We start from the raw sequence: 24,822 nt of genomic DNA, 5'->3' as shown, positions 1-24,822 counted from the left end.
CAGGACAGTTTCTCCTCCCTCTAAACACAAGGGAAAGAGCAAAGAAGACCTCTCCTGAGCACGCTGGAAATGCAGCTGATAATTTTCACCCTGCACATCCTGGACTTCAGCTGCATGTCTAACATTATCTACTAGGACTGACAAGTGCACACCCAATGGATCTCTTCAAGTCAAATAAAATGTAAGTACTTGTTCCATCCTTCAAATGGAAACAATTTTATACTTTCCTGCAAACCATCAGCTGTTTCATAACCTCGATATTCAGCTCCTTTCCTCAACTAGTTAACAGTGTTTCCAGAAATGCTCATTCCTAGAGTCATGGATTTATTAAATTGGAAACAACCTCTAAGACCTTTGAGCCCAACCATTAACCCAGCAGTGCCAAGTCCATCACTAAGTCATGTCCCTAAGAGATAAATCCACACATCTTTTAAATGCTTCCAGAAATGGTGACTCCATCACTTCCCTGAGCAGCCTGTGCCAATGCTTCACAATCCCTTCAGTGAAGAAATTCTTACTAATATGCACTCTAAACCTCCCCCGGTGCTATTTACATTTGTCCTGTTGCATTTTACTTAGGAGAAGAGACTGACACCCACCTTGCTTCATCCTCCATCTCCTGGTTTTGAAGGACAGCTAGAACACAGAGCAGCAGCAGCAGTAGCAGTCAGCGTGTGTCAAAATGTTTAAGCCAAAAATAGGACGTTCTCCTAGCAGTAAATTTTATTTGTCACTCAATTTTGAAGTTATATTGATTAAATAATTAAAAAAAATGTTTGGGCCATTGTTTGCGTAGAAGATGTTTTAGAAAAGTATACTGTATTAGTTTTCAAATTATTTGCCAATGTGTGCCATACAAATTTCTGTTCTCTTTGCTGTATGCCCCCCTATATTAGGAAGGGACTTTAAGAACTATCCTAATTCCAGAAAAAATAAGATAACAGTACAAAAATGCACTCCTTCTGTCCACTCTTGCCATGCTCAAAATCACTGAATTGTCCTAGTGCATTGCTGCAATTTTTTTTCAAAATCCCATTTCACAGATTACATTGGATTTCTTGGATGCACAAGTGACTTTCCAGCCAATGCCTGGGCAGAGAAAACCATTCAGCAAGAACACCCTATTCATCCTGTACTCTTAATGAACACTGAGGTTTTACCTGCTCTGGAAGCTTTACCTAGTGGATAAACAAAACTTCTCCTCATTCAAAGTGTGCTGCAGCCCCAAGAGCTTCCTGAGAAAATCAATACCTCCACAGCCACCCTGCAGCCAGGTAGTTCCAACTCTGTGCAGAAATGCAGGATAATTACGGCTGGATTTCCACAGCAGGTGCACTCAGCCCAAAGACCTTGCCATCTCCTGGGGAGAAGAGACAACTCTGTCAGAGAGAGAGGCCCTGTGGGGACAGCTCTGTGAAAAACTGAGCCCCGGGAACACATTTCAGCCACACATCAGGTTTTGTTGCTTCTACATCTGCTCTCGTTCCTGTGTGGTCTGTCTTTCCGCAGAGCCAGGGATCCTCAGACCTGTGCCTGGTGCAGTTCTCCAGGGCAGGGGTGCAGGCAGGCCCTGCTGGCTGCCACGTGCCCGAGCCACAGCTCCTTTAGGTGTGTCCTGCCCGGCAGCCTGATCCTGCCCCTGACCACCCTGTGCTGTGTTTAAACGCCTGCCACGCTCCCCGTGCCATCATCCGCCGGGCACGCACACCGGGCCCTTTCCAGAGTCATCTCACACAGGTCCTTGTCAGCAAATTATGCTGGGTATGTTGCTGCCAGCCTAGGCCAGGTCCCTTTGTTTTCATACATTTGTTGCCATTAGCATTGCTCTGCCCATGACAGAAACCTGACATTGTCCCCTGTAGTTCTATGATCAGTTGAGATTTTAGTTACTACTGAAACCAAGCCAGGCTTGAAAATACACTTCTTTACAGGTCTGGGAATTGAATGAAGACTAGCTGCTTCATCAGCAAGAAAGGTGGTTTACTCTTTCTTTTACTCTTGCTTGTTCCTTAGCCTAATGGCTAAGACCTCATTTGTACTTTAATTATTGTTACTTAGTTTGTTCAGGAAGTTTTAACTTACTTGTTTCTCACTCTGCAGGTTGGAGGTGTCCTTTGTGAATACAATCCAGACTGTAAGAGAAGCGGTAAGGAAAAGTCCCAGTTTTTCAATAAAATATTTTGTAGTTATTTAGAAAATAAATTTTAAAAGTGTTTCAGTATTTTTAGTGAAGCAGAAATTTGATGGAAGAACAGGGAAATTGTCTGAGAGAAACTGTGGAACAGAAGTTTAGTGCCATGCCAAAAATTTCTGATGGAAAAAAAGCAAAGCAAAGTTGTGATCAGTATTCTGTTCAGCTTACTGGAGGTCTGCATGTGTTACCCTCTGCACGTCCTTCCCTCTTTAATTATCTTGCCAGCTTCAGTGGCTCCCAATCTCAGGGTCACCAAAGCTACTTGCTGGTAACCTGATTGCCAACAACAACAAAAGCCAGAATTGCCTGTTTTGATTACTGTTTAATTTTCATTCAATTCACAGTCAGTCCATGGTGAAAAGGGCTTCTTAATGTCTGTCTCATGATCTGGAAATTCTCACCAGTGAGTGAAAATAGCTGCCCCTCAGAAGGGAGTACAAGTCCAGAGCTCCTGGTCACTCAAGGACACCCAAATGCCAGCGGTAGCTATTTCCTCCTAAAAGAGCCTGTCCCAGCTGTGCCCTTATTCCCCCACCTCCACCCCCCTTAGGTGATACATCAGCTTCTTCCGGTGAAGTCGACTGAAAAATACTTGCTGTGCAAAGATCAAAGTGAAGCAACAATTAGAAGTGGGTGAGGGCGTTGCTGAAGTTTAAAGGAGAAATGCTGGAAGACATTCACAGAGAGAAATGTGAAGATGATGGGCATGTCATCTTGCAGCACCGGAGCTCTTTCTGATGTGCGATTTCACACGGCCTTAACCGGCAGAAAATTTTCAGAAGGCCTTTTCAAAACAAAAATTCAGAAATACTCTGAACTTCTTTAGGCACAGCTCAATCAGGCTCGAGTTGGGGAATGAGAAGGGGAAAATTAAAAAATATAATGGAACACAGGCCAGCACCCTTCACTTTGCTCTCTAGTTTTTCACTTCCCACCTGTAAGGTAAGAACAACTCCAAGACTGCTGCTATTGCAAACAGCCAGTTTTCCCTGGGCCCTCTAGATCTGGGTGAGCTGCAGGAGCCTGAGAAGAAAGCACCACTGAATTGGCAGCTCAGTGCAGGAGGCAGAGCTGTCAGGGATTTAATTTGTCTTCCTCACACAGGCACTTCTTCACTGCAGCCACCACTGAGGTCCCTGGAAGAAGGACTGTAAGGGAGGATGGCATGTGAGAAAAGGTTTTGATAGCTGGCCAGTACCTAATGCTTCTCTTGAAATATTCAGGGAAAGAAAATGGTGTATTCCTTCAACTGCCTCTGCTCTTTCACTTCTTGAAACTCAGTCTCAGTGGTTTTCCTGTGTGAGAAATCCTAGCTAATTAGGAATAGCTTTGTGACATCAACACAAGGACATTGTTTCAAGGTGCTAGGGTGAATGAGGTGGTGGTATTATGTGTAGAAATAGTAATGATCTCATTCACAAGAACTGAGGAGGGCCAGAGAGATGTGTCATTTCATGAAAAACTGCAATATCAACAAATATCTGTAACACGACTCCAAAGAGTCTCTCAGAGTGGCTTTTAAATAATTGAAGAGGCAGTTTAGGTGCTGCTGAATGAGGATGCTCTGGGCTTTCAGACCAAGTTTTCTGAAGTTTACTATAGACTCCAAGCAGGGAGTGCATTCTAGCTTGAAAACAGATCTGAGTGAGCATCAAGCTGCCCTGGGATCAAAGTTTGTTAATATTTTAATGTTTCCAGCATGACGTAGAGTGCATGAGAAGTATAAGCCTTGGGGACCATCCTGCTTAATTTATGTACTGAGTCACTACCAAAAAGCAGGGCTGTAGTTCTGCCTTCCTGATGGCACATTAAATTCTGCCTATTCTCAATAGTCCAATATGGAGGATTAAAACAACCTCTTCTTCCCCTTCTACATTTTTAACAAAGACAATAGAGAATTAAACTGGTTCAGGACAATAACAGACAATCAGGAAAAGATGTTGGAGCTGACTGTCATTAGCTATACTCCGTTTCAGTCTAGTATAGAGATAAATCAGATCAGCATTTGGCAAACAAAACAGTCATGCTGGAGCTGGAATAATTGCATGCATTGTCAGAAATGCAAGTAAAGGCCTTCAAATGTTCTGCCTACTTCACATCAACTGTGCTCTGTAGATGGCTATTTTAAATAAAGCAAACATGATCTAGGGAAAAGCAACACTGTGAGGCACAAATGGGTAACAGTAATCACAACAAGCTGAGCAGAGCACGTGTGATGGGCCCCACCATGGGACACGCAGTAGCAGGGCTGGCTGCCCAACTGCAGGACACACAGTAGGGTCAGGGAGAGGACAGACCTCTCAGAGCTCTTCTTTGCCCTAACAATCCCAGCAAAGCATTGGTTCTCCATGGGCAGAGGGCTTAGGACAAGAATCTCCCCATTGAGAGGGTGATGCAGCACAGATCTCTAAGTAGAAAAAAAGAATTGCCAGCCTTAGCCTGCAAGCATCTGTGCTGAGCAGACTGAAAGAGAGTCCCAATCTCCAGATCGCTTTGGATGCTGAAAACCACTGTGCCATCAACAATGGTTTTGGCTCTCCTGCTGTCCCTGCTGCCTCTTTTAATTTTGTTTGCTCAGAGCAGGATGCCAAGATGAAACCCAGGACAAGTCTGTTGTCAGACAGTAAGGCAGTTGATGAGAAGCGCTGTACCTGTGCTCCTGACTACAAGCTTCCTGCAAGCCACACGTGTCCTGGGAGGTGTCCCCCACAAAAGGGAGTGCATATGGACCACAGTGCATTAAAACTGCTACTGCTTTCTCCTTCCCAGTACACAGTACTGGGCACTAAGGGAAGATCATCTGTGCAGTGGGCATTTGAACACAGTTCCAGTCTTTGGCCTCCCAAAACAATGAGTTATCTTATCCTGCCACGGCTGCTGCCCTGCAGAGCAAGTGCTGGGTATTCGTGGCTAGGGTGGGAGCTTGCAATTTTTTTAAGTGAGTTGAATACAAGCAAAGGCTGTGAGTTTGGCTTGATAACCAGTCCCTAAACCATCTCAATTTTACAGCTGGCAAGATTTTTCTGCTGGCAAGATTTATACTGAATTCAGCCATTTTAGGTGAGCTTTCATGCTCAAAGGAAAAAAAGGAAAGCAGGTTGATATTCTCCTCTGATAAAGCAACAGACCTCAATATATCAGGCAGCCTTTTTACATGGCAAACAAAGAAGCAAAAACTGTGCAGTTCCATGTATACTAGTGAGTGGTTTTCATTTCATTATGGAAGGCTGTATCCACTGATACAAGGTTTTATCCTAGTTTGAAAAGACAGAAGAATCTGATTGTTTTGCTATAGATTTGTTACTCCCATCACAACATGATTCCCCAGAAGATTTCACTAAAAATGATGCACTGTTCTGTTTGTGTCATGAAAAAGTGGCACATCTCAGAGATGCCGTGACACGACACTGGCTTGGTGTTTGTAAAAGCTCCACAGCAGCCAGACAAGCCAAGGCTTTAGGAGGCAGAATGACACTGTAGGGACCAGCTAATCCTGTGGCAACCTGGAGAGGACTGTTGCCTGAAGCTGTTAAAGAAGCACCAATCATCGATCTGGCCTGCAGTGGATCTCCCAAAATAGCCTGGTACTGACTATCCTACTGGAAAAGGGAATAGCTGAGCCAAAAGCCTGCAAGCATCTGGCACCCACGTGCCTCCACATGTCATGAATGCCTGCTAGCAAAGCTTCATATGGCCATTATCCTATGAAAGGTTCATTTGCATATCTGTGCCACTTGGGAAGAGAATACTGTTTATATTAGCCAAGAGCCGATGACAAAGAAGGGAACGTCTGCCTGGGACATGGTGTGCTTTCAGAAGCACACTGCCATGAGACATGGCAAACAGCCTCATGATTTGAACACAGAATGGCACCACAGCCAAAGTCATAACTGGCCAGTGTCAGATGTCGACAAAATATTGTACATGGCTAAAACAGCGTCTCCATCTGGCTGCAGCACAAGGTGGGAAGATGTCTGGAAGAAAAAGGCCACAAAGAACAGCCCAAGCCACTGCAGCCCAGCTGTAGGAAGACTGGGCTTGTCACCACTGCCAGCTGAGGAGGTGGCACAGAATATGAATCTCAGATCTAAAAGCACCTTGACCTCTACATCGCCCTCAGAGTCTACTGCACCTGTCAAGAGCTACTCCTATCACAGGGTAAACTACGCCCCAGTGACTCAGAGAGCACATATGGCACCTTTAGAAGGAAACAGGGATATGGCAGCTTCTTCAAAAGCATATGTTCACCTTTCTCCCACGCCTACGCAGAAGCACAAGGTGCAGAACATGTTCCATGCACACACCATCGTCATCGCCACAGCACTGTACACTTTGCTCCCAGGAGGGACAGGGGTGTTGCAAACATTGAGGCTTAGGCAAATCTCAAAACTCTGCAGTGTCTTCATCTGTTGTGGTTCTGCTCATGCTGAAGCTGCATTCGGGCTGAAATAAAGTATTTTTTCCTGCTTTGGGCTGGCTCTTTGGCTGGGGCACCAGTTCTCACCCTCAATCAAACATCTGCTGGGGAAAAGGGGGATAGGGACAATTAACAGAATCACAGAACCACTAGGCTGGAAGAGACCTTCAAGACCATTGGGTCCAACCCAGCCCTAACACCTCAACTGAGTGCTACATCCAGTCTGTTTTTAAACACATCCAGGGATGGTGACTGCAGCACCTCCCCGGGCAGACCATTCCAGTGCTTTATTACTCTTTCTGTGAAGAACTTTTTTCTAATATCCAACCTATATTTCCCTTGGCACAGCTTAAGACTTCATCCTCTCATTCTGTCAGTTGCTTCCTGGAGAAAGAGACCAACCTCCACCTGGCTACAAACACCTCTCAGGAGGTTGGAGAGAGTGATAAGGTCACCTCTGAGTCTCCTTTTCTCCAGGCTGAACAACCCCAGCTCCCTCAGCTGTTCCTCACAGGGTTTGTGTTCCCAGCCCCTCACCAGCCTCGTTGCCTCCTCTGGACGTGCTCAAGCATCCCAAGGTCCTTCCTGAACTGAGGAGCCAGAACTGGACACAGCACTGGAGGTGTGGCCTCACCAGTGCGGAGTACAGGGGAAGAATGACCTCCCTGCTCCTGGGCAACATTTTTCTAACATTTGTTTCCTCTCAGAGGCAGGTCAAACACAAATTTTCATTTGCTTCTTCAAGACATATGGAGAATAGCAGGTACTACTTTTTTCTTCTCTTATCGGTTAAGAGACCACGTTTTAGTGTCTTACAGATGACCAGTCAACCCCACCATCACCGTAACAGAACAAGACTCCGTGACAAACAGCACAACCTTGCAAGCCCTTTTTTGCTTTTGGGAAAGAACCTCTTTTAGCCACATTATAGTTAGTGAATTGTGGAGGAGTAAGGAAATGTTTCCAGCTTGTTTTGCTTTTTTAAAGATCTTTCTGGATAACCTGGTTAACCACAAGTCACTGCACTGCTCAGTAACTCAAGAGAGTACAATATCCCCTCCTACATTATGCAAAAGGACAAGCCGAAAAGACACTGCACATTCCTCTAGACCTTAAAAAATCAATTATTTGTTTGTTTTTAAATCTGTAAAATCCTATGGAGACTTTTGCCACTCTGCTGATTTTATGGGCCAGGACAGCTGGAAAGGATTTCTGGCATCTGCCATGGCTGTGGGGAGGCATTCCACACAGTGTGAAAGCCCCTCTCGTGACATGGCTGGAAAGGCTCTCACCAAATCACAGGAGTCACTCACCAGCCTCCTCTGTTTTTACCGAGTTGATAAAGGAAATTCTCACCACGGTGATTGACTGATTCTTTGATGGAGCTGCAAAGACACAGGAGGCATAAAATCAGCTGCTGCACAGAAGTCCCAAGCATATGCTGCCAGAACCTTCAGTCTTGGGTTGCAGCTACCCTGTTATTTCAGTATTGGATTTATCCTTTAGCAGCAAGTGCTAATCGTTCCACACCAGGCTGCGATGCTGAGGCCTCTGCAAATTGTCACTGCAGATCAGAATAATATTAGAAAAATCAATATATGACTTAAAGAAAGAAAAGACACAACAGTCCAAAGACAAGATACTACACTCTGTCACAAATATCCAAAAGACAGCATCATGAGCCTTAATGCTTCAAATAAGAGAGTTTTGACTTGTTTCCAAACAAAACAAAAAAAAGAAAGAAAATTATTTGCCAGTACTTTAAATAAAACAGTTGGGTTTGTTAGGCACTCCCAGAAAAACATAAATAAATAAAAGGATGTAAACCCAGTAATAAATACCTCTTTATTTGTAGAAATATTGTAGCACTAGGGAAGAGGCAATAAGTTCAATGAAAGGAAGAGTACAGCTGCCATAAAAGGGACATTTAATTACAGCAGGACTCTTCAAACTGGAAAAAAAAATTCATGAGTAGGGAATATGTTAGAGGTCTATAAAATCAGGAATAACAAGGAGAAAGTGAAAAACAACTAATCCTTTTCTTTTCTAATATAATATCAAGGAGGCATTAAATGTTCCAAACAAACAAGAGATGCATCTTCTTATTGGCACAGACTTACCCTGAGGATTATCGACTAATCACAGGGGAAATTATGCATTTGCATGGATTCAAAAAGCAATTAGACAAAGCCATGGAAGGAAAAGGAAATTCATCAATAGCTAATAGGCACCAGGGCTCTTCCTCTGCTTGAAGATATTCCTGAAACATAAGTCACTGGTGTCTGGGAGAGCTTCATCTTATGATCCACTATGGTCATCCATCACTTAAAAATCACAGAATCATAGAGTGGTTTGGTGTGGAGGGGACCTTCAAATTCATCACTCCTCAAAGCCACATCCAGCCTCGCCTTAAACACTTCCAGGAAGGTGTCATGCATGACTTCTCTGGGCAACCTGTTCCTGTGCCTCATCACTCTGACTGTAAAGAATTTATTCCTAATATTTCATCTAAATCTACCCTATAATCTAAATCACAGCTGCCATCAGGTGGTGTATGAGACCTCATTAGCTTAAACCCCTCACAGGGCATCCACATGGTTAGACAGCCTTTCAGAATAAAAAAACCAGACAACAAAACAGACACAGAAAATCGGGTCCCATTTTACACTTCAACAAGGTAAAGCAAGAAAATTAAGGTTTTCTTTATATCTTCTTCAGATTGCATTGTTGAGGTGAGGGGCAATGTCTATAGCAGACAGTAAAATCCTGTGTGATTAGGAGGTGCTCGTTATTTTCTGAAGTTTATAGTTTCTCAACTGCAGGACAAAAATGGAAGAATGCTTTCAAAAGCAGTGTTTCATGAGATATGTTTCACTGAAACACTGCATTTAAGCAAACCAGAGGAGATCGAATACCTGTGTTTGAATATATTTGTAATTTATTTTGATTTTTTGGGGTATATTACAGGTGCTGCAAATACACACTTATCCTTTTTCTTATATTGCCACCTGGTGGTCCTGGGCATGAAGAAGCAACCAACTCACTGATTTTTCAGTGAAATGACCACAATTTAGGCATTTAAAATAGGATCCATTCCTTTTCCTCTATAGCAGATGGTAAGCAATTTTTTAAATCTAGACTTTTAGGGGTGAGGGGCTGTTTGGGTTCACAACCAATATAACAGCGCCTGCGTCAGCTCTCAATTATTTAAATAGGTGGCTGCAATGGCCATCCCAAGGCACAAGGAAACAGTCAAGATGGACTGCAGCTCTGCTGTGGGCTCTGGACACCTGCCTGGGCTGGGTGCCCTGCTCTCTGGCACAAGACACCCCACACTCAAATGGAGGCAGGAGATGAAGGGAGCTTCCAGCCAGCACCAAACCATCTTTCCTGCACCCTTTCCACCTCACCAGTGGTGGAAGCATGCTGGTTTTGTTCCCAGAAGCAGTGTGCCGTGTGGCCAGAGCAATGCCTGAGTTCCCCTCTGGTGGGGATGTTGGAATACATTGCACAGTGGGTACGGGGAAAATCCCAGCTCTGCAGACACACATTTAATGTGTGCAGACACACATTAAAATCAGCAGCTCTGTCTTGGGATCGCAGCACCATCCCACACAGGCAAAGTGCATGTAAAGGAATAGTGTAGGAAAGTGATATGATAAGGTTAAAGAAAAGAGAGTTATAGACTTGGACTCCCTCGGAAAGGAAATTGTAGCATAGTCTTTAGACACTCAGTCTATTGTCGAGACCATGGGCACTTGTCCAGTTTGGGGTTTTCCCAATACAGGAAAGATGATGGTTAACTGGAGCAAATGCAGCAGAGGGCCACTAAAGTAGAGGGAGCTGGATCAGCTGCCCTATTGAAAGGTGGAGGAATGGGCCAGGTTCAGCCTGGGGAAGAGAAGGCTTTGCAGGTACTTGGTAGCAGCCTTCCAATGCTAAGGAGGAGACTAAAGATGATGGAGCTCAGCCCTTCACAACAGAGAGATGAAAGAAGGTAAGACAGGGCATAAACCAAAACAAGAGAGGTTCAGAACAGAGAAAAGAAGAAAAGTTTTCATCCTGAAGACAGTCAGCAGTCAAACTGTGCAGTCTCTGTCTTCTGAGATTTTCAATACCAGACCAGCAGAAGTTCTGAGCAGCCTCGTGTGATTTCACTGTTGACCTTGCTGAGACCAGCTTGGAAGAGACTCTCTGAGCTCCCTTCCAGTTTTAATAATCATATGATCCTATTGCTCTGTCAAACATAATCTGTTTTTACTTCAGCTTTGAGCTAGTAATTTTCAGTACTGCTAATCTATGGAAATGCACTTTTGAGCAATTCATCGGCATTTCAGAATTTCACATCAGAAACATAACTCCTGTTTTGAGCGATGACAATACTTTTTACATGATAAAGCACACCAATTTCCTTTTTGATGAGTAGAAAAATTGAAGCTGCCATTTGTCTAGTAGCAGCTAAGCAAAACCAACATTTATACCTTTTTATTAGCTTTAAGTGCCTACATTCCATGCACCTGTCATTATAGGGGTGGTCTGCCAGCCTCAATTAATGCTCACCAGCTGTAAAGGGGCTCCCACTTCAGCTAGTCCCAATGGGCTTAGTGACCTGGAGCTGTTACTGAAGGCACAGCAATGTCTGTGATATAAAGAGACCGTGTGCACACACCAAGGAAGCAGAAGCTTGACCAGATCACCGTGGAAGGCTTCTACATCACACTTCCAGCACCTGTGGAGGTCAGGCAGACCTACCCTGCAGACCCACACAGAACAACCTACAGGCATGTCAGGAGCTTCCCTGCACTGCAGCTGTTTCAACCTCCCTGCCTGAACTTCTGCAGAGAGAGAATCGTGCCGCACTTTGGTGCTCTCCGTGGACAGCAGTGAAAGCTTGTAGCATCCAGAGAACTGAATACAGGATGAATATAGGGTGAATATAGGACTTTGACATGGATGCCTGCCATGTCAAAGGAAAAGACTTAAACAGCAGAAAGCTCCTACACTCTAAAGTGCCTGTGAGTACAGATATTCTCTCAGAGAGGCACATCTTTATATGATAACTCGCAGGAAGGAGACTCTCCAAGATTATGAAACAGAGAGACAAATGTAATGATTGCTTTATCTTGAAAAGCACTTGGAAAGCTTCCCTTGGGGAGACTGCAGTCAATTCATTTTTGTAGAGGAGAAAAGTTCCCCCCACTGGCAGGTAGACGGCTTTAGCAAGGGAGCAGGGCATGCTGCTCACACATATGCCAGTAATTTGTTGTCAGGGAGAAAGGAGGTAATGATGCTGGACAGGCTGTGTAAACACCAAAAGCCCAAAACCTAGCAAAGAGACTCAGAGACACAGAAGGCAGAACAGAAAATACCAAGAGGATGTTATACGTGATACATATGAATTCTTCCAGGATCATGTATTAGAAAGCATTGGGTTATCTTACAAGAACAATCGGAAAAGAGAGAAGGCTGTTGAGAAAATAGGGATTTGTTACAGAAGCATTTAGGAGCCTGCAGGAACGGAGAAAGGACCAACCAAGAAGGCAAATTGTCTTCTTTGAAGAAGAGGGGTGAGTAAAGATAGAAAAGCCCCTAGAAAAACCAAAATGAGGCAGGACACAATTGGTGTTAGCACAAGCTTTTGAGGCAAGGGGAACAGCTCCTCTGCAGTACAAAATCTGTTTGCTGCATCCCTTGCTATTTCAGCTGGGATCTGCTGGAGTCTATGTGAGGGTGACACCACCATAACACGGCGATTACCTCGGGCACACCACCTCCCTTCATCTGTGCAGCTGTAATGTTGGCTGAGTCCTGCAAATACCAATTACATGGAGCAGCTCTCCTCGAGGACTTCAAGTCCAGGGCATATCTGGTTGGTAGAGCTACCCCAGGATATTGGAACTAGCCCCATTATTATGGTACAGCATTAGGATTGGTCACATGGTCTACCCTAAATTCCCTCCAGAAAGAGAGAGGTCATTTATAGTTTTATTACTGCATTACAGCATAGGATGAGGAGCTGCAGGAAATAAAATTACGTTTGGATATGCATTGAACACAAACTGCTCAAATACAGTCACTAGAGCTGGTCACACAAGGTGACAGCAAGAGCTGTGCTTGAGCAAGAATACCAGGGGCTGGCAAAGGGAGCCCACAGCCACCCAGTTCCCTACAGCAAACACAGATGCAGGGTAAGAGGATGGTTGGCATAGGAAAAAAAGGCAGCTCCTGGCTGGGGGAAAAAAGTGTTGAAGAGATATCCCACAATTATTTGAGGGTGTGCCAGTACACAGGGCAAAAATGGGAATGTTTGGAGGGTCAAGGGCTGGGCAAGTCACAGGGAAAACATGCTGCTCTCCTGCCTCAAAACTACCACTGCTGATAAAGGAGCAGTAGTGGGGCATTGCTGAACTGTGCTCAACAACTCCCACCTCCACCAGCTTCCAGTACACAAAAGGCAAATTCTGATTTTTGTCTTGTCAGTGATTTTGCCTCATCTTTTGTACAGCTCCAGATGCTCCTTAAAACAGAGCAAGTAATATTTTTGCTTCCCATTTCAGTTATTTAAAGTTTCCTTATTTGTAACAGCCACTTCTTTAAAGTGAGATTTGAGTCTAAATGAGGACACAGCTGCTTCCTCCTCTTCCCTCATCTCTGCATTAGCTGCAGTTGGCAGTGAGCCTTGGAGCATTCTCATTTCTGCACGTTAAATATTTTGGAAAACAGATTAGTCAGAGTTACCAAAGCGATGTTTTCAACAGCTCAGAGTTCAATAATTTCTTGATATTTTCAACCACTTCTGGTTACTTCTGAAGTCTCAGCCTACAAGAGAGACAACAGCAGCACAATGCTTTTTTTAAGGCTTAGCATGATGCATAACCTGCTCCTTGTTTGCCATTTCATAAGTGAAGGAATTAACACAACTGATAGCCTGGCAGCAGTGCCTAGGGAGCTTGCCACGTGGAGCCTAGGCAGGAGTTCCTCAGGCTGAATGTCAGCATCCCACATCCTCCCAGTTTACACAAACAGCTCCTTTTGTCCTCCTCATCCACCGGACACCACAGCATGCTCACCTCTAACGCCAGTGTTAGCACAGCTTGTTGGTTCAACACAGACTTGAGGATGCCTACACTCACATCCTGGACTGAAAGATTTCAGATTGCTTTGGAAAATCTCACTAACAATTTGATTTTGGTTATAAACAGCACAACCTGTTTCTTGCTTGCTTTGTCACACACACCTCCACTGTAAGACAAAACAATCCTCCTCCTTTAGGCCTGATTACATGAAGCAGTTTGTTCTCATCTTTGACCACAAAGTCTCTTCAAAATTAGCACAAAGCCAGCAAATACTGATAATATGCATCCAAAATCTTCATGGGATGGCTTTACCTCAAATGTATCAAAAGGTATTAGAATGTTCTTTATGAAACTTCAGTTTATCCCATCAATTTTCTCAACTCCATTTTCAGTGGCACTGTACAACAAGCAGAGAATTTCAGAGCACTGAATTGACAGCAGCTCATTTCTTAGTATTTTTACATGCTGATTTACATTTTGAAAAGACATGAGTGGATTTATGAGAAGATAAAGGTGTATATGCAAGTCACACCTACTAAATGCATAGCAAAGTGATGAGTGAATGAAGATAGTATCATACATAAAATATTAATCGTGTGTCGAGGTGTCTAACCTCTAACTTAATTGAAAATTAGAAGTGTCTATTATAAACATTTGGAATTAGGAGACCAACAGACTAATCTGGTGCATTTAAAGCTGGAACAATGAATGCGATTGAGTCACCAAGTCCCAGGGGTAATGGAATGGATTACTAAGTCCTCTAGTAGCTTTAATGACAGCATTTCACAAAATGAAAGAGAGGGACAACTAATATGATGTTTCACTGTCACCTACATCCAGAAGTGGCCACAGAACAAGATGTACTACTATTGGAAAGAATTGTACAGTATTATAATCAAATTGTAAGATACAACATTACAATTATGACACAGAATAAAGTCCCGCTTTTGGCAGCTTTTTGAAACTTCATGAGTGGTAAGTCATGTCTTTCTCTTGCCACGATATAGTTCCTTAAAAATTCCCAGACAAGTGAAATGCGATACTCTTATGCTTGAATGCTAAAGCACTAGTGTAAGGAAAGCACTGGGTACCACAAGTAAAATGTAGCAAATCATCTTTATTATCATTTTTTATGCCCTTGTCCCCATTTTAAAGGATTTTTTTTTTAATGGCTGAAAAACAGAACTGAAAATGAAGAGGTAAAATACAAAACCTTTCAAGGCATAAACCATAATTACTCTGAAAACAATATAGCCCACTATGAAAGGGCTGCACTCTTAATCTAAATATCCAACACAGTAAAACGTTAAACACAATTCCAGTTACCTCTGCACTGCCAGTTACAGGTAGCAAGCAGTTCTGGAATAACAATAATTTCATTCTCAAAGTTTAACTAATTTCTAAATTAGACTTTGGAATCAGATACAGACCTGCTGACTTGAAGTCTGAAGTACTCTCAGTCTAGTAGCATTCTGCTTGAATTCCACTATCAGACAACTAAGTTAACTTGTTTTCATCAGAGCAAAGAGGGAGCCCTCAAAAGTCAGGAAGAGCCCAAAGCCATTGTAAGGAATGGCTGCCTCCTTTTAGCTCCTGCCAAGTGATATCCATAAGCTTTTCCAGTCCAAATTGTAGAGGATAGCCCTCTGACAGTCTCAGAGGTGGCCCTTCTATCACAGTCTGCTCTGAGAGGGCTCACAGGGGAGACATCAGAAGATTTAAGTGGTCTCTAAGTTCAGCTTTAAGCCCCACCTGACCAAGAAATATGAGTTCAGCACTGTACAGCAGAACAAAGGAATTAAATCAAGCAGGCCTGTCCAAGCATCTGAACACAAACTACTCCTTCTAGAGTCAAGTGGCCTCAGACTTGGACCAGGGCTGCAATAGCCATTCAAAGGCAACCAGAGAAAGCTTCATGTTTAACCCTGATCTCTGGCTGCACATCCCTGAACACACACTGGCAGCACTGGCAGGTCCACTAACAGTTAAGTTCAATAGCAAGAGGAGTTAAAAAAATCATAACTCCAGGTGGAATCTCAAGCACAGAAGAACCTAAGTATCAGCAGCTTCCCACCTATCCTTCGAGTCACAGCAAACAAAGCTCTCTCATTATCCTCCCATGCCCTACCCCACCTCCCATCCCTCAGTTCCAGGATATTCACCAAACAAAACATATATTTCATATTCCCAGAACTTCAGGGTTAGAAAAATATTTGACATTTCAAACTTCCACCAAAGTTGCATTAATAAGTTACATGTCAGGTATTTTATTTTCCCCAGCAGAAAACAGAAAATTCAATTATCAAAGTGGCTAAAAGTTGAAATAAAATGCTATGAATCTGTTTGGCACGAACAGGCCTGCTGTCTTGCTAAAGAGCAGATCTGTTGACATTGAATATTTTAACACTGTGATCGGCTCCACAACTTGCAAGCTGCAACCACTTGCTGCTGTTCTCATCGTTATGTCCAGCTCTGCCTGCATGATGTCTCCAACACAAGCGTTTCACAGCAAGAGCGTGACACTGGCTGCAACAAAAAGAAATCCATACGTAACTGCAAAATGTTAAACACAGCTGGGCATGAGAGTGTAAACGTCAACATTCATGTAATTAGTACTCTTCAGTTAACACTACCAACTGAGGAAAAACTGACTTCTGACAACCAGCAGGTATTAAGTTCTTATTAAATAGGGTCATTAACACTAATGACATTTTATCCTCTCGCTCATCAATAATTCAAACAGCTATTGATTTTCAGTTTTACCACATTAAGCTGGAGGTCAAGTTTCTCAGTTACTTAGATATGACAGATTTCTGGCTTTTAGCCTGCGATTTCCTGTTATGTGGTGTCTCTTTCCCATTCACTGCAAGCACACACAGACCCAAGTCACCATCAACTTCCATTTCCGTTACTATCAATGCCAGTGTGTGATAGAAGAACCCAGGGGAGTGCTTCAAGTGAAACATTCCAAGTCCCTCCACAGAGTCTCTCTAGCTGTCACCACAGCAGCCCCACATATAGCTTGTCATTCCTTTGGTTTCTGCTGGGAACTGCTCTCGAAAGCTTGCTGTCATCCACTCAAAAACATTTTGCTGATGTACATCGACAGTGATCCTTTCCACTCTCTCTTAAGTGTTTTCTGTCATTGTATTTATGACTAAAGGTAAAGGGGTTTTTTTAAGTAGGGCCAACAAAGGGTAATACTTCTCAAAGCATTTGCATAACATGAAGTATTTTGGGGTTTAACACCCCTCTAGTTTTTGTTCGTATTTGTTGGGAGGTTTTTTAACACATCTAAATAACCAATATTTTTATTTCTGGGTTTTGCTTCAAGACATCTTTAGATTTTCAGGGATCAAACATTTCCTAAAAAGATAACATTTTTTGGTATAGAAATAAACCAGATTCATATATTTCATACTATAAGAACAGAACTCCAGCACTGTTAGTCTGAAGAATAATATTTCATTGCTCCTAACTCACTTCAAAAGACATACCTGTTATCTATCTCAACACTTGTGGTCCAGTCAGCCAGTGCTGGGTCTTTCCCACTTTGCTTCCATGTGTACAAGATAATCTTCCCATTCTCTAAGCCTACTGCAACAATGTATCTATCAAGAGAATAATTAAATTCATTTCATTAGAAATTACAGTAGACAGCTCCATGAGATCAGTTCTAATGCAGGATAGAAAGAACTGGCACTCAAGCACTGTTGTTGCACCTTGCCCTTCAAATCAGTATTTACTTTTCCATGACAAAAATTAATACATCGAAGCTGCTTCACAAAAAAAAAATGAGCAAAACAGAAACCAGCTACACATATTTGGTTAGGAAAAATTAAGGAGGTCATCACAACATCAGATCAGTCAATACTGTTGGAAGAATTAATGTGTTTCAAGTATGTTCATGTGTCTCTCCCTCCCCTCTCCCACTTTCATTTTTCTTGTTACACTGCTTGGAGAAGTCACCATACACCTGAAAAGGTGGCTAGGAAAGAAAAAAGGTAGAGGTCATTCTGTTAAAGAATAGTCAACATAATTGATAGGTAGATTTTGGGAGCTGTTTAGCCACAGGAAACTAGTTGACTAAAGGGATAAATACTAATTTCAGATTAAACACAAAATGACATTACAGAAAACCAGTAATACCTTCCATCAGGAGTAAGCACATGGCTGATACCAACAGCAGTCACAGAATCCCCAGCATCTAGCACTGTTGAACAAGGCTTGATTGAATCCAGCTCATTCCCTTCAGTAATCACTGACAAATCACACTGGCCCCAGATAATGACCTGTAAGAAAAAGAGTCATCCATGAACTTCCACTTTAATCTTCTTGTAAATGCGCATACAAAAACATAAAGAATAACTTAATTAAAATAATTCCAGCACACAGGGGATGACCACAAAAATGGCAAAAAACCCCTCTACCTACAAAGCTTCAACTTTGTAGGCAGTCTGATTTCATTAGTTATTGACAACAAAACCAGATTCTGTTTGAAAGTTAAAGAAAAACATGAGACCCATAGAATTATGTGACATATGCTTGTCTTAACTGCATGAAAAAAGAAAGTGAGAATGTCCAACTGGCAGCCTACGGTCTTGTATATACATATTCAAGCACTTTATTTAGCTTATGAAAGTATCACTGATTTCTGTACCAATACATGCAATAAGATTTTTGTGTATATATAAAATAGGGGCTCATTAGAACACAGTGTTTGTTATTCTGAAAGATGTTCAAAGTAACTCTGGGCTTTCTAAATTCCTTTAACATTACTTACCTTTTTGTCCCGACTACCAGTAATAAAATACTTGCTGTCTGGTGTCCAATCACAGGACCAAATGATTCGACTGTGAACAGCTGTATTTTTATCTGTGTACGCACAGCAAGTGAAGACTGGTCCTGTAAAAAAACATGCAGAGCAAAAGCCTAGTTTCAACTACTTTACATATTAAAAGTGATTGTTACTCTTACTTAACTCTGTGTCAGAACTGGAAGAATACTTGGATATTACTCTACTCATCTTTAAAGCAACTGGGAATACTTAGGACTACATGGATATTTTTTTCCAGCACTTACCACAGTGATAACTAGCACCTGTTCAAGAATGTATCAGTAAGCCCTTATAGCCCTAAAACAGTAGGAAGAGCTAAATATTTTAAATGTATTTCTTTTTCTGAAGAATTTAAGTCCAAGTATAACATCTTCAGGTTATTTCTATCAAGGTTTTTAAGAACACTGATTTCAGAATTTTTTGAATAGTGCAACATTTACCATGTGTTCACATTTCCCCAGTAATTTCACTAAAGCTCCTATTTACCAGTAAAACCCCAACTGTTCAAATCATAATGGTCCAATTGTAAAGATTAATGTGTTCCCAAAGAGACAAGCTTGTATTTCAGCACGTATACATCTGGCACTAAATCTGATCAGCAGATCAGTAAATGGGAATGCTTTTCCTAAGTAGAAAAGGTTGTCATTTTGGAGCACAAACTTTGAATAACCACCTCTTGGGATGCCAATAGCAGCAGTTTTGCTTTACACAGATAATGATGTTATTTGTAGACAGAAGGGTTATTGATGAACAGATGAAAAGAGGATTTCCTCTACTTGCTATGAGTATTCATGATCCTTATCCCGAAACATTGTGTAACTACTGTGGACAGTATGCCAGGCTTTAGAATAGAAGTCTGAATAGAACAGAAATTCAAGCCAGGATACAACTGGACACTGTCTGAAGGGGCCAAAACTCACTGCCAAGTCCCTGAGAACATTCTATAGAGCCCAGCAGTGTTTATATCCTATTAAGCCAAGAGTGCAACGATAATCGCTTTCAGCACAAGCATCTGTTCTAGGATTCTATTAAAGTGTTCAATAGCAATCTCCTCATGATTTCGCAAGCTCAAAGTCTTAATGAGAAAGTCAACTGAATCCTCACTATCAGCTCTTTTTTCAGACATAGCCAGTTCTAGTCAAATTAATCAATTGTGTAGGATTATCAGAAAGCCACACCAAAGACAGAGATTAATCCTGTCAAGTGTCTCAAAGTGTCATGCCATGCTAGCAGGGACAAGGCAGCCTATGCAGGATATGGGTGCAGCACTGAACCTTCTGGCTATGCCTGCACAGAACTGTGCAGTGAATTCTGTCTCTCCTTGACAGAATGCCAATCTGAAGTTCAGCTTGGGTACTTGATTTCAGTAAGTCAAACATACAATCACATGCAGAAGGCATGAGGGCTAGCAGACTTCATTACATCCATCAATTAAGCACCATCTAAATTATATTCTTCTCTGCATTTTAATTTTCTTTCTATCTTTCCACACATGAATTGCATTTCTTAAATCCACAAGAGCCTACAACACTAATAATTCTTCAAAGCTGCAAGCAAAATGTTCATTAAAATATTTTATCAATTCTCTTTCAAATATTTTGCAGCCAAAAATACTGAGCAAACTGCCAAGTCTACAAATGTGTATGTCCACGTATCTTGCCTGACTCTGAGGAATCTTGTTTCCTCCACAGCGACCAATTCCTGTCTCTAGAAACAGCTAGTAAAAAGTTGTCATCAGGAGAAAATGCCAGCTGAGTAACAGTCAGATTGTGAAAAGACAAACTCTGCAGTTTCTTCCAAGAAGTAGTGCTCCACAAAATAATTGATGCATGTTCTTTTTTGGAAGCCTGTATGGATGGAAAAAAATATCAGTGTGAACTAATAGAGCAAGAATAAAAGCCATACACTTTAAAGTACTAAGATATTAGACAGCTTGTCTTAAGGCTTGCAATCAAGTAAAACTCAGCTTTCCTCTGAGAAGTTTCAACACCATTTCCCTACTTTTTTGTAATGCTGACAATATATCAGTAAGAAAACATTTCAGACTCATATTTGTTAAAATTTATCTCACTAATATCTTCAAATAATCATACTCAATTTAGGAATAATAACTTATTGGCAATCCACTCTCACCTTTGCAAGGCAACTGTCACTTAAACAGAATCTTTCACATTTTGTAGAAGGAAGAGAATTCAGCCCTAGAAATCGGAGAGCACTTTTCACTAGGTGGTGCTAGAATCTTTGCTTACCTTACATGCCGAGGCAATTACAGTGTTTGAATTATTGCAAGCAACACAAAAAATTTCATATCCATGTCCATATCTGAAATACACATGCAAACAAATTTAACACATCACAGTCATTTTTGCAGTATGTATCAAAGTTGTTATATTAATTTAAATCCCTTTTCAAAAATGAAAGGCACCTGCCAGGAACTTCTCACCACTCTTTCCGTATTACATCCCCAATAATTTGTTCAACTTTCAGTCTAAACATCTGCACAAATTCTTCCATTAGAAACTGGCTACGGAAAAATCTCTCCAGCCCCATCCATAGTGTTAAAGCATCAGCATTGCAAAAGCCACTCTAATGACTACAAAGCACATTAAAGCAGCATTTAATGTATCCTTATTTTCTTAAAAAGCAGTTTATTAATACCAATAAAAATCATAATCCACATACTTGAAATCCACTGAAGAAATATGTCACAAACACACAGTCCAAGGATGCTTATTCTGTGAAATACTGCAAGAAGATTTCTGAACTAAAGGACAAGCATCATGTTGGAAAGGGAAAAAACCTCTGTAGAACCCCCCAAATTTCTAGCCTTCTCTAGAAACATTTTTTTAATCAGTCTTTGCATGAGTTCTGCTGAAATTCAAGCTCATATATCCAGACTGGTATTTAACTAATAAGGAGAAATTCCTACAGACTAACAGAAATTAAAATCAGTCACAAAAAAGATTGGCAGTAAACCAAAATTGGAGATGCAACCTATAAACAGTAGATAAGTATCAGCTCAATACCAGCTGGGTGGGGTGGTTTGCTATGATTCTCCTAGTTCTGAAGAGGTGGGCAGTTCACTTAAGAAACTCCTTTGGTCAGTAGTGTTAACTTCTCACACAGGACTGATGTTTATGGGATTTCACTTGCAGCCAGAACAGCCACCTACATAAATGACAAATTACTGTCTGGATCTCCTGAACTGAGTCCGAAGCGTCGCCGCTGGGCATATCCCATCAACAGGGCGCCAAAGCCATGTCTGAAGACTCGGAATGCACTGGCTTTTATGAAACGTAACTGTGCCTGGACCATTCAACAGGGAGAGGGACTGGTGTGTAGCCCTAACTGAAATGTTCAGTTGCTAATTTGAGTGTATCTTATAATGATGAAGGTACTACTGCATATCCTACTCTTAATTTGCCACCAGCAGGAGTTTTATCATAATGCTTACTTTCAAAGCACATTCCTGGAGACTGTTCTGCAGTGAAAAGCACTGCGAATCACTTTTCTAAAACTAAAAAATACTTATTGCATCAAAAGTATAAATTTCCTGAAATTCAATGACAAGAAAATAACCGTGAAACAAATCCTCAGTTGTTTTAGTTTTAATCTCCTAAAAGTAGTGTTGAAAAGCAGTTGATGGAAACATTTCAAGCTTCCACATGTAATGCTTCTTTTGCTAAATGGAAGTGCCAAAATGTAACCATTCTTAAATTAACTTAACAGAAAACATAAAATATTGTGTCTTGCAAAGTTACAGGAGTAGGACTATCCTAGGTCAGACCAGCAGCTGTACAGCCCATTGCTGTCTCCAGTGAAAAGAGTTAAGCTACTGGCAACAGGAGATGCTGTTTTAAAGGAGTGTATATGAGCCTTGACAGCATAGGAGCTACAATACAGTCCCATCCCCTGATCCCATACAAAAAATCTGATTTCCTCACTGCGTAGTGCACCACCAAATAAAGGTTCCCAATGGAGAGAAGTAACTGCATGAATGAATAGTGAAATGACATTTTCAACCACTGGTAATTTTGCCTCAGCATTGTACAATTTGTAGCGTTTTTTTAATGCACAGGTAGACTGACTGGACTTTCAAGTGTCCAGACAAAGGAATACAGTAATTTTCTAGTGGCAAAAGAAACAGCTTCCAAGTGTATTACATGAAATGTACATACATATTGTTGGGGGTTAGATTTGGGGGTTTTTTTCACTTACAGAATTTTTTCCCATAAGTTTCCAAGAGGCCTTGATGACTACTTAGTCAGAACAAAAGGGAGTACTTGAGGGACATGGCAGCACGAGGCTACACCTATTGTTTCTGAGTCCCTGGGAGTGTCCCTCAGAGGGGAGAGATGACGAGGTTTGGGAAAGGCAAAAAGACAGATCTGGGGGAGGGGAGCTCACTCTTGCTCTCAGCGCCGAGGAGGACGGTCAAGCTGCCCCCGCTACAGGAAGAGTTCATGGCCATCGCTCTGCCTCTGTCTCATCCTGGGAAATCTACCGTCATCTGCTCCTGTACCCGGGAATCCTGAGCTCGCTTCCTCCAGCCTCCCCCCACCGCCGCTGCTTCTTTGGAGCTTTGAGGTTCCCCTGCTACTCTGTAGCCCTGCCCTGCCCAGCCCTGCCGGGACACCCCTGCTGCTCCAGCTGCCAGCGCAGAGCTCCTCATCTCATCCACCGGCCCGGGACTTTTCCTTCCTTCCAGTTCGGCCTCTCGGAGTCCTGCAGGGGCACCGAGATCAAACTGCCCCGGGCTTTTGTGAAAGAAAACCCTCAAGGTTCTTGGTTCTGTTTATTATTGATGCTGTAGTTGTTGTTTGTTTGTTGTTTTGTCATATATACTAGTAAAGAACTGTTATTCCTATCCCCATACCTCTGTCTGAAAGCTCCTTTAGTTTTTTAAATTAGAATAATTTGGAGGGAGGGGATTCGAATTCTCCGTCTCTAGGGAGGTCCTGCCCCCTTCCTAGCAGATATCTGTCTTTCAAACCAAGACATATATATTTATGTCAACACTCAGGCTTTAATCTCAGCATGTTGTATATGAACTCTCTATAATAATTTTCCAAGGGGATAAAGATTAGCATATTCTCACAAGATTTACCGTATTTTTGAAGTTATTATATTATGTAAAAAATTCAGCAAGTTCTTCATACTAAAATCTCCTCAAGCAAACACTTTGCGAAACCCAACACTAATCCTTCAAAATTTGGTGTCAAGTTAGAGCTAGGAATATACAAATGTCAATGACAAACAAGCTATTTTTAGCAAGTCAGTGCCTCACACTGTTCTTCTGCTGCTATGGCAACTTGAAATCTACATTATGCGATTTCATGTTACCTCTTTCAAGATTACTCTGAGCAAAAAATCTGAAAGTCTATGAATGCTTTACATCTTGTTGCTCTTGCATAAAATAATCTATATCATTAGCTATGTCTCTAAAAACAGAAAGAATTGCTTAGATAAAAGTCATCTGAAGACTGTCATAAAATGGAGTTATTTTAATGAATGCAGGATATAAAGGCAGATAAGCAGCACTCCCATAGCTGAGTATAAAATATTAATGTCCCACTAGACTTTGTGAAATGTCAAAGGCAGATGAAGAAGAATTTTGGCCTTGGCTCATTTTCACTACTTAAAAAACATCCCTTATCAGTCTACTTATGTGAGTGCATTAGCAGCCATAGAATGCACAGAAGAAACAGTAAAGTAACAGTTAGAAATTACAAAATGTGCAGATATGGTCTAACATCCACTGGCTTTCCTCCTAAAATCATTTTTGAGTACAAACACAGTAATAGAGCTTAAAAGCATTCAAATTCAGATTTACTGCCCAATTGAAGGCAAAGATGAGCTCCCACAGAACTTCCCCCTCAGTCAAATGACAGCAAGCTGCATAGTGTGTTTTAAAGCTTTTTATTTCCTCCCTCAAAAACTGGTAATGTAAAGAGGTAGCTGTAAACATCAGCAAAGGCTCAACATTCTTCTTGTTCCAGTCTGTGACCCCTTTCAGGAGATTCAGATAAATGAACCCACAAGAGATCGAGATTATTCAATTTCTTTGTGCTATACTTTGAAGATTGATACTAAAACTTTGAAGATTGTAAAAGTACAGCCTCATGTTACTGGGATCCTTAGGGAGCAAATCAGGTGACAAAATTAATGTGAAAATTGTTGTGAATTTCAGAAAAGGAAGAAAACACAGCTGAAGAATTCTAAAACCCTGCAACCTCAAAACCATTATCACGACCACTTACCTCCATTATCTTTGCAACTGACAACCACTCTGTCAGCA

The 24,822-nt window shown here is 41.8% G+C and overlaps 1 protein-coding gene across 1 annotated transcript in view; it reads right to left on the bottom strand.

Moving 5' to 3' along the window:
* Positions 1 to 14,784: 14,784 nt before the first annotated feature.
* The window catches only part of ELP2 (elongator acetyltransferase complex subunit 2), a 39,129-nt gene continuing 29,091 nt past the window's right edge, over positions 14,785 to 24,822 (bottom strand). The window contains exons 17-22 of the mRNA XM_063398333.1: positions 20,774 to 20,846; positions 20,185 to 20,371; positions 18,471 to 18,592; positions 17,837 to 17,979; positions 17,185 to 17,298; positions 14,785 to 16,213 (exon numbers count right to left, since the gene is read on the bottom strand). Of these exons, the coding sequence (XP_063254403.1) occupies positions 16,057 to 16,213; positions 17,185 to 17,298; positions 17,837 to 17,979; positions 18,471 to 18,592; positions 20,185 to 20,371; positions 20,774 to 20,846 (796 nt within the window). The 3' untranslated portion in view covers positions 14,785 to 16,056. The remainder of the gene's footprint in view (positions 16,214 to 17,184; positions 17,299 to 17,836; positions 17,980 to 18,470; positions 18,593 to 20,184; positions 20,372 to 20,773; positions 20,847 to 24,822) is intronic.

This window comes from Prinia subflava, chromosome 1 (genome assembly GCF_021018805.1).
Source record: "Prinia subflava isolate CZ2003 ecotype Zambia chromosome 1, Cam_Psub_1.2, whole genome shotgun sequence".
NCBI classification, from domain to species: domain Eukaryota; kingdom Metazoa; phylum Chordata; class Aves; order Passeriformes; family Cisticolidae; genus Prinia; species Prinia subflava.
The sequence above is the reverse complement of the archived record's forward strand: the minus strand, read 5'-3'. Positions and strand labels throughout refer to the sequence as shown.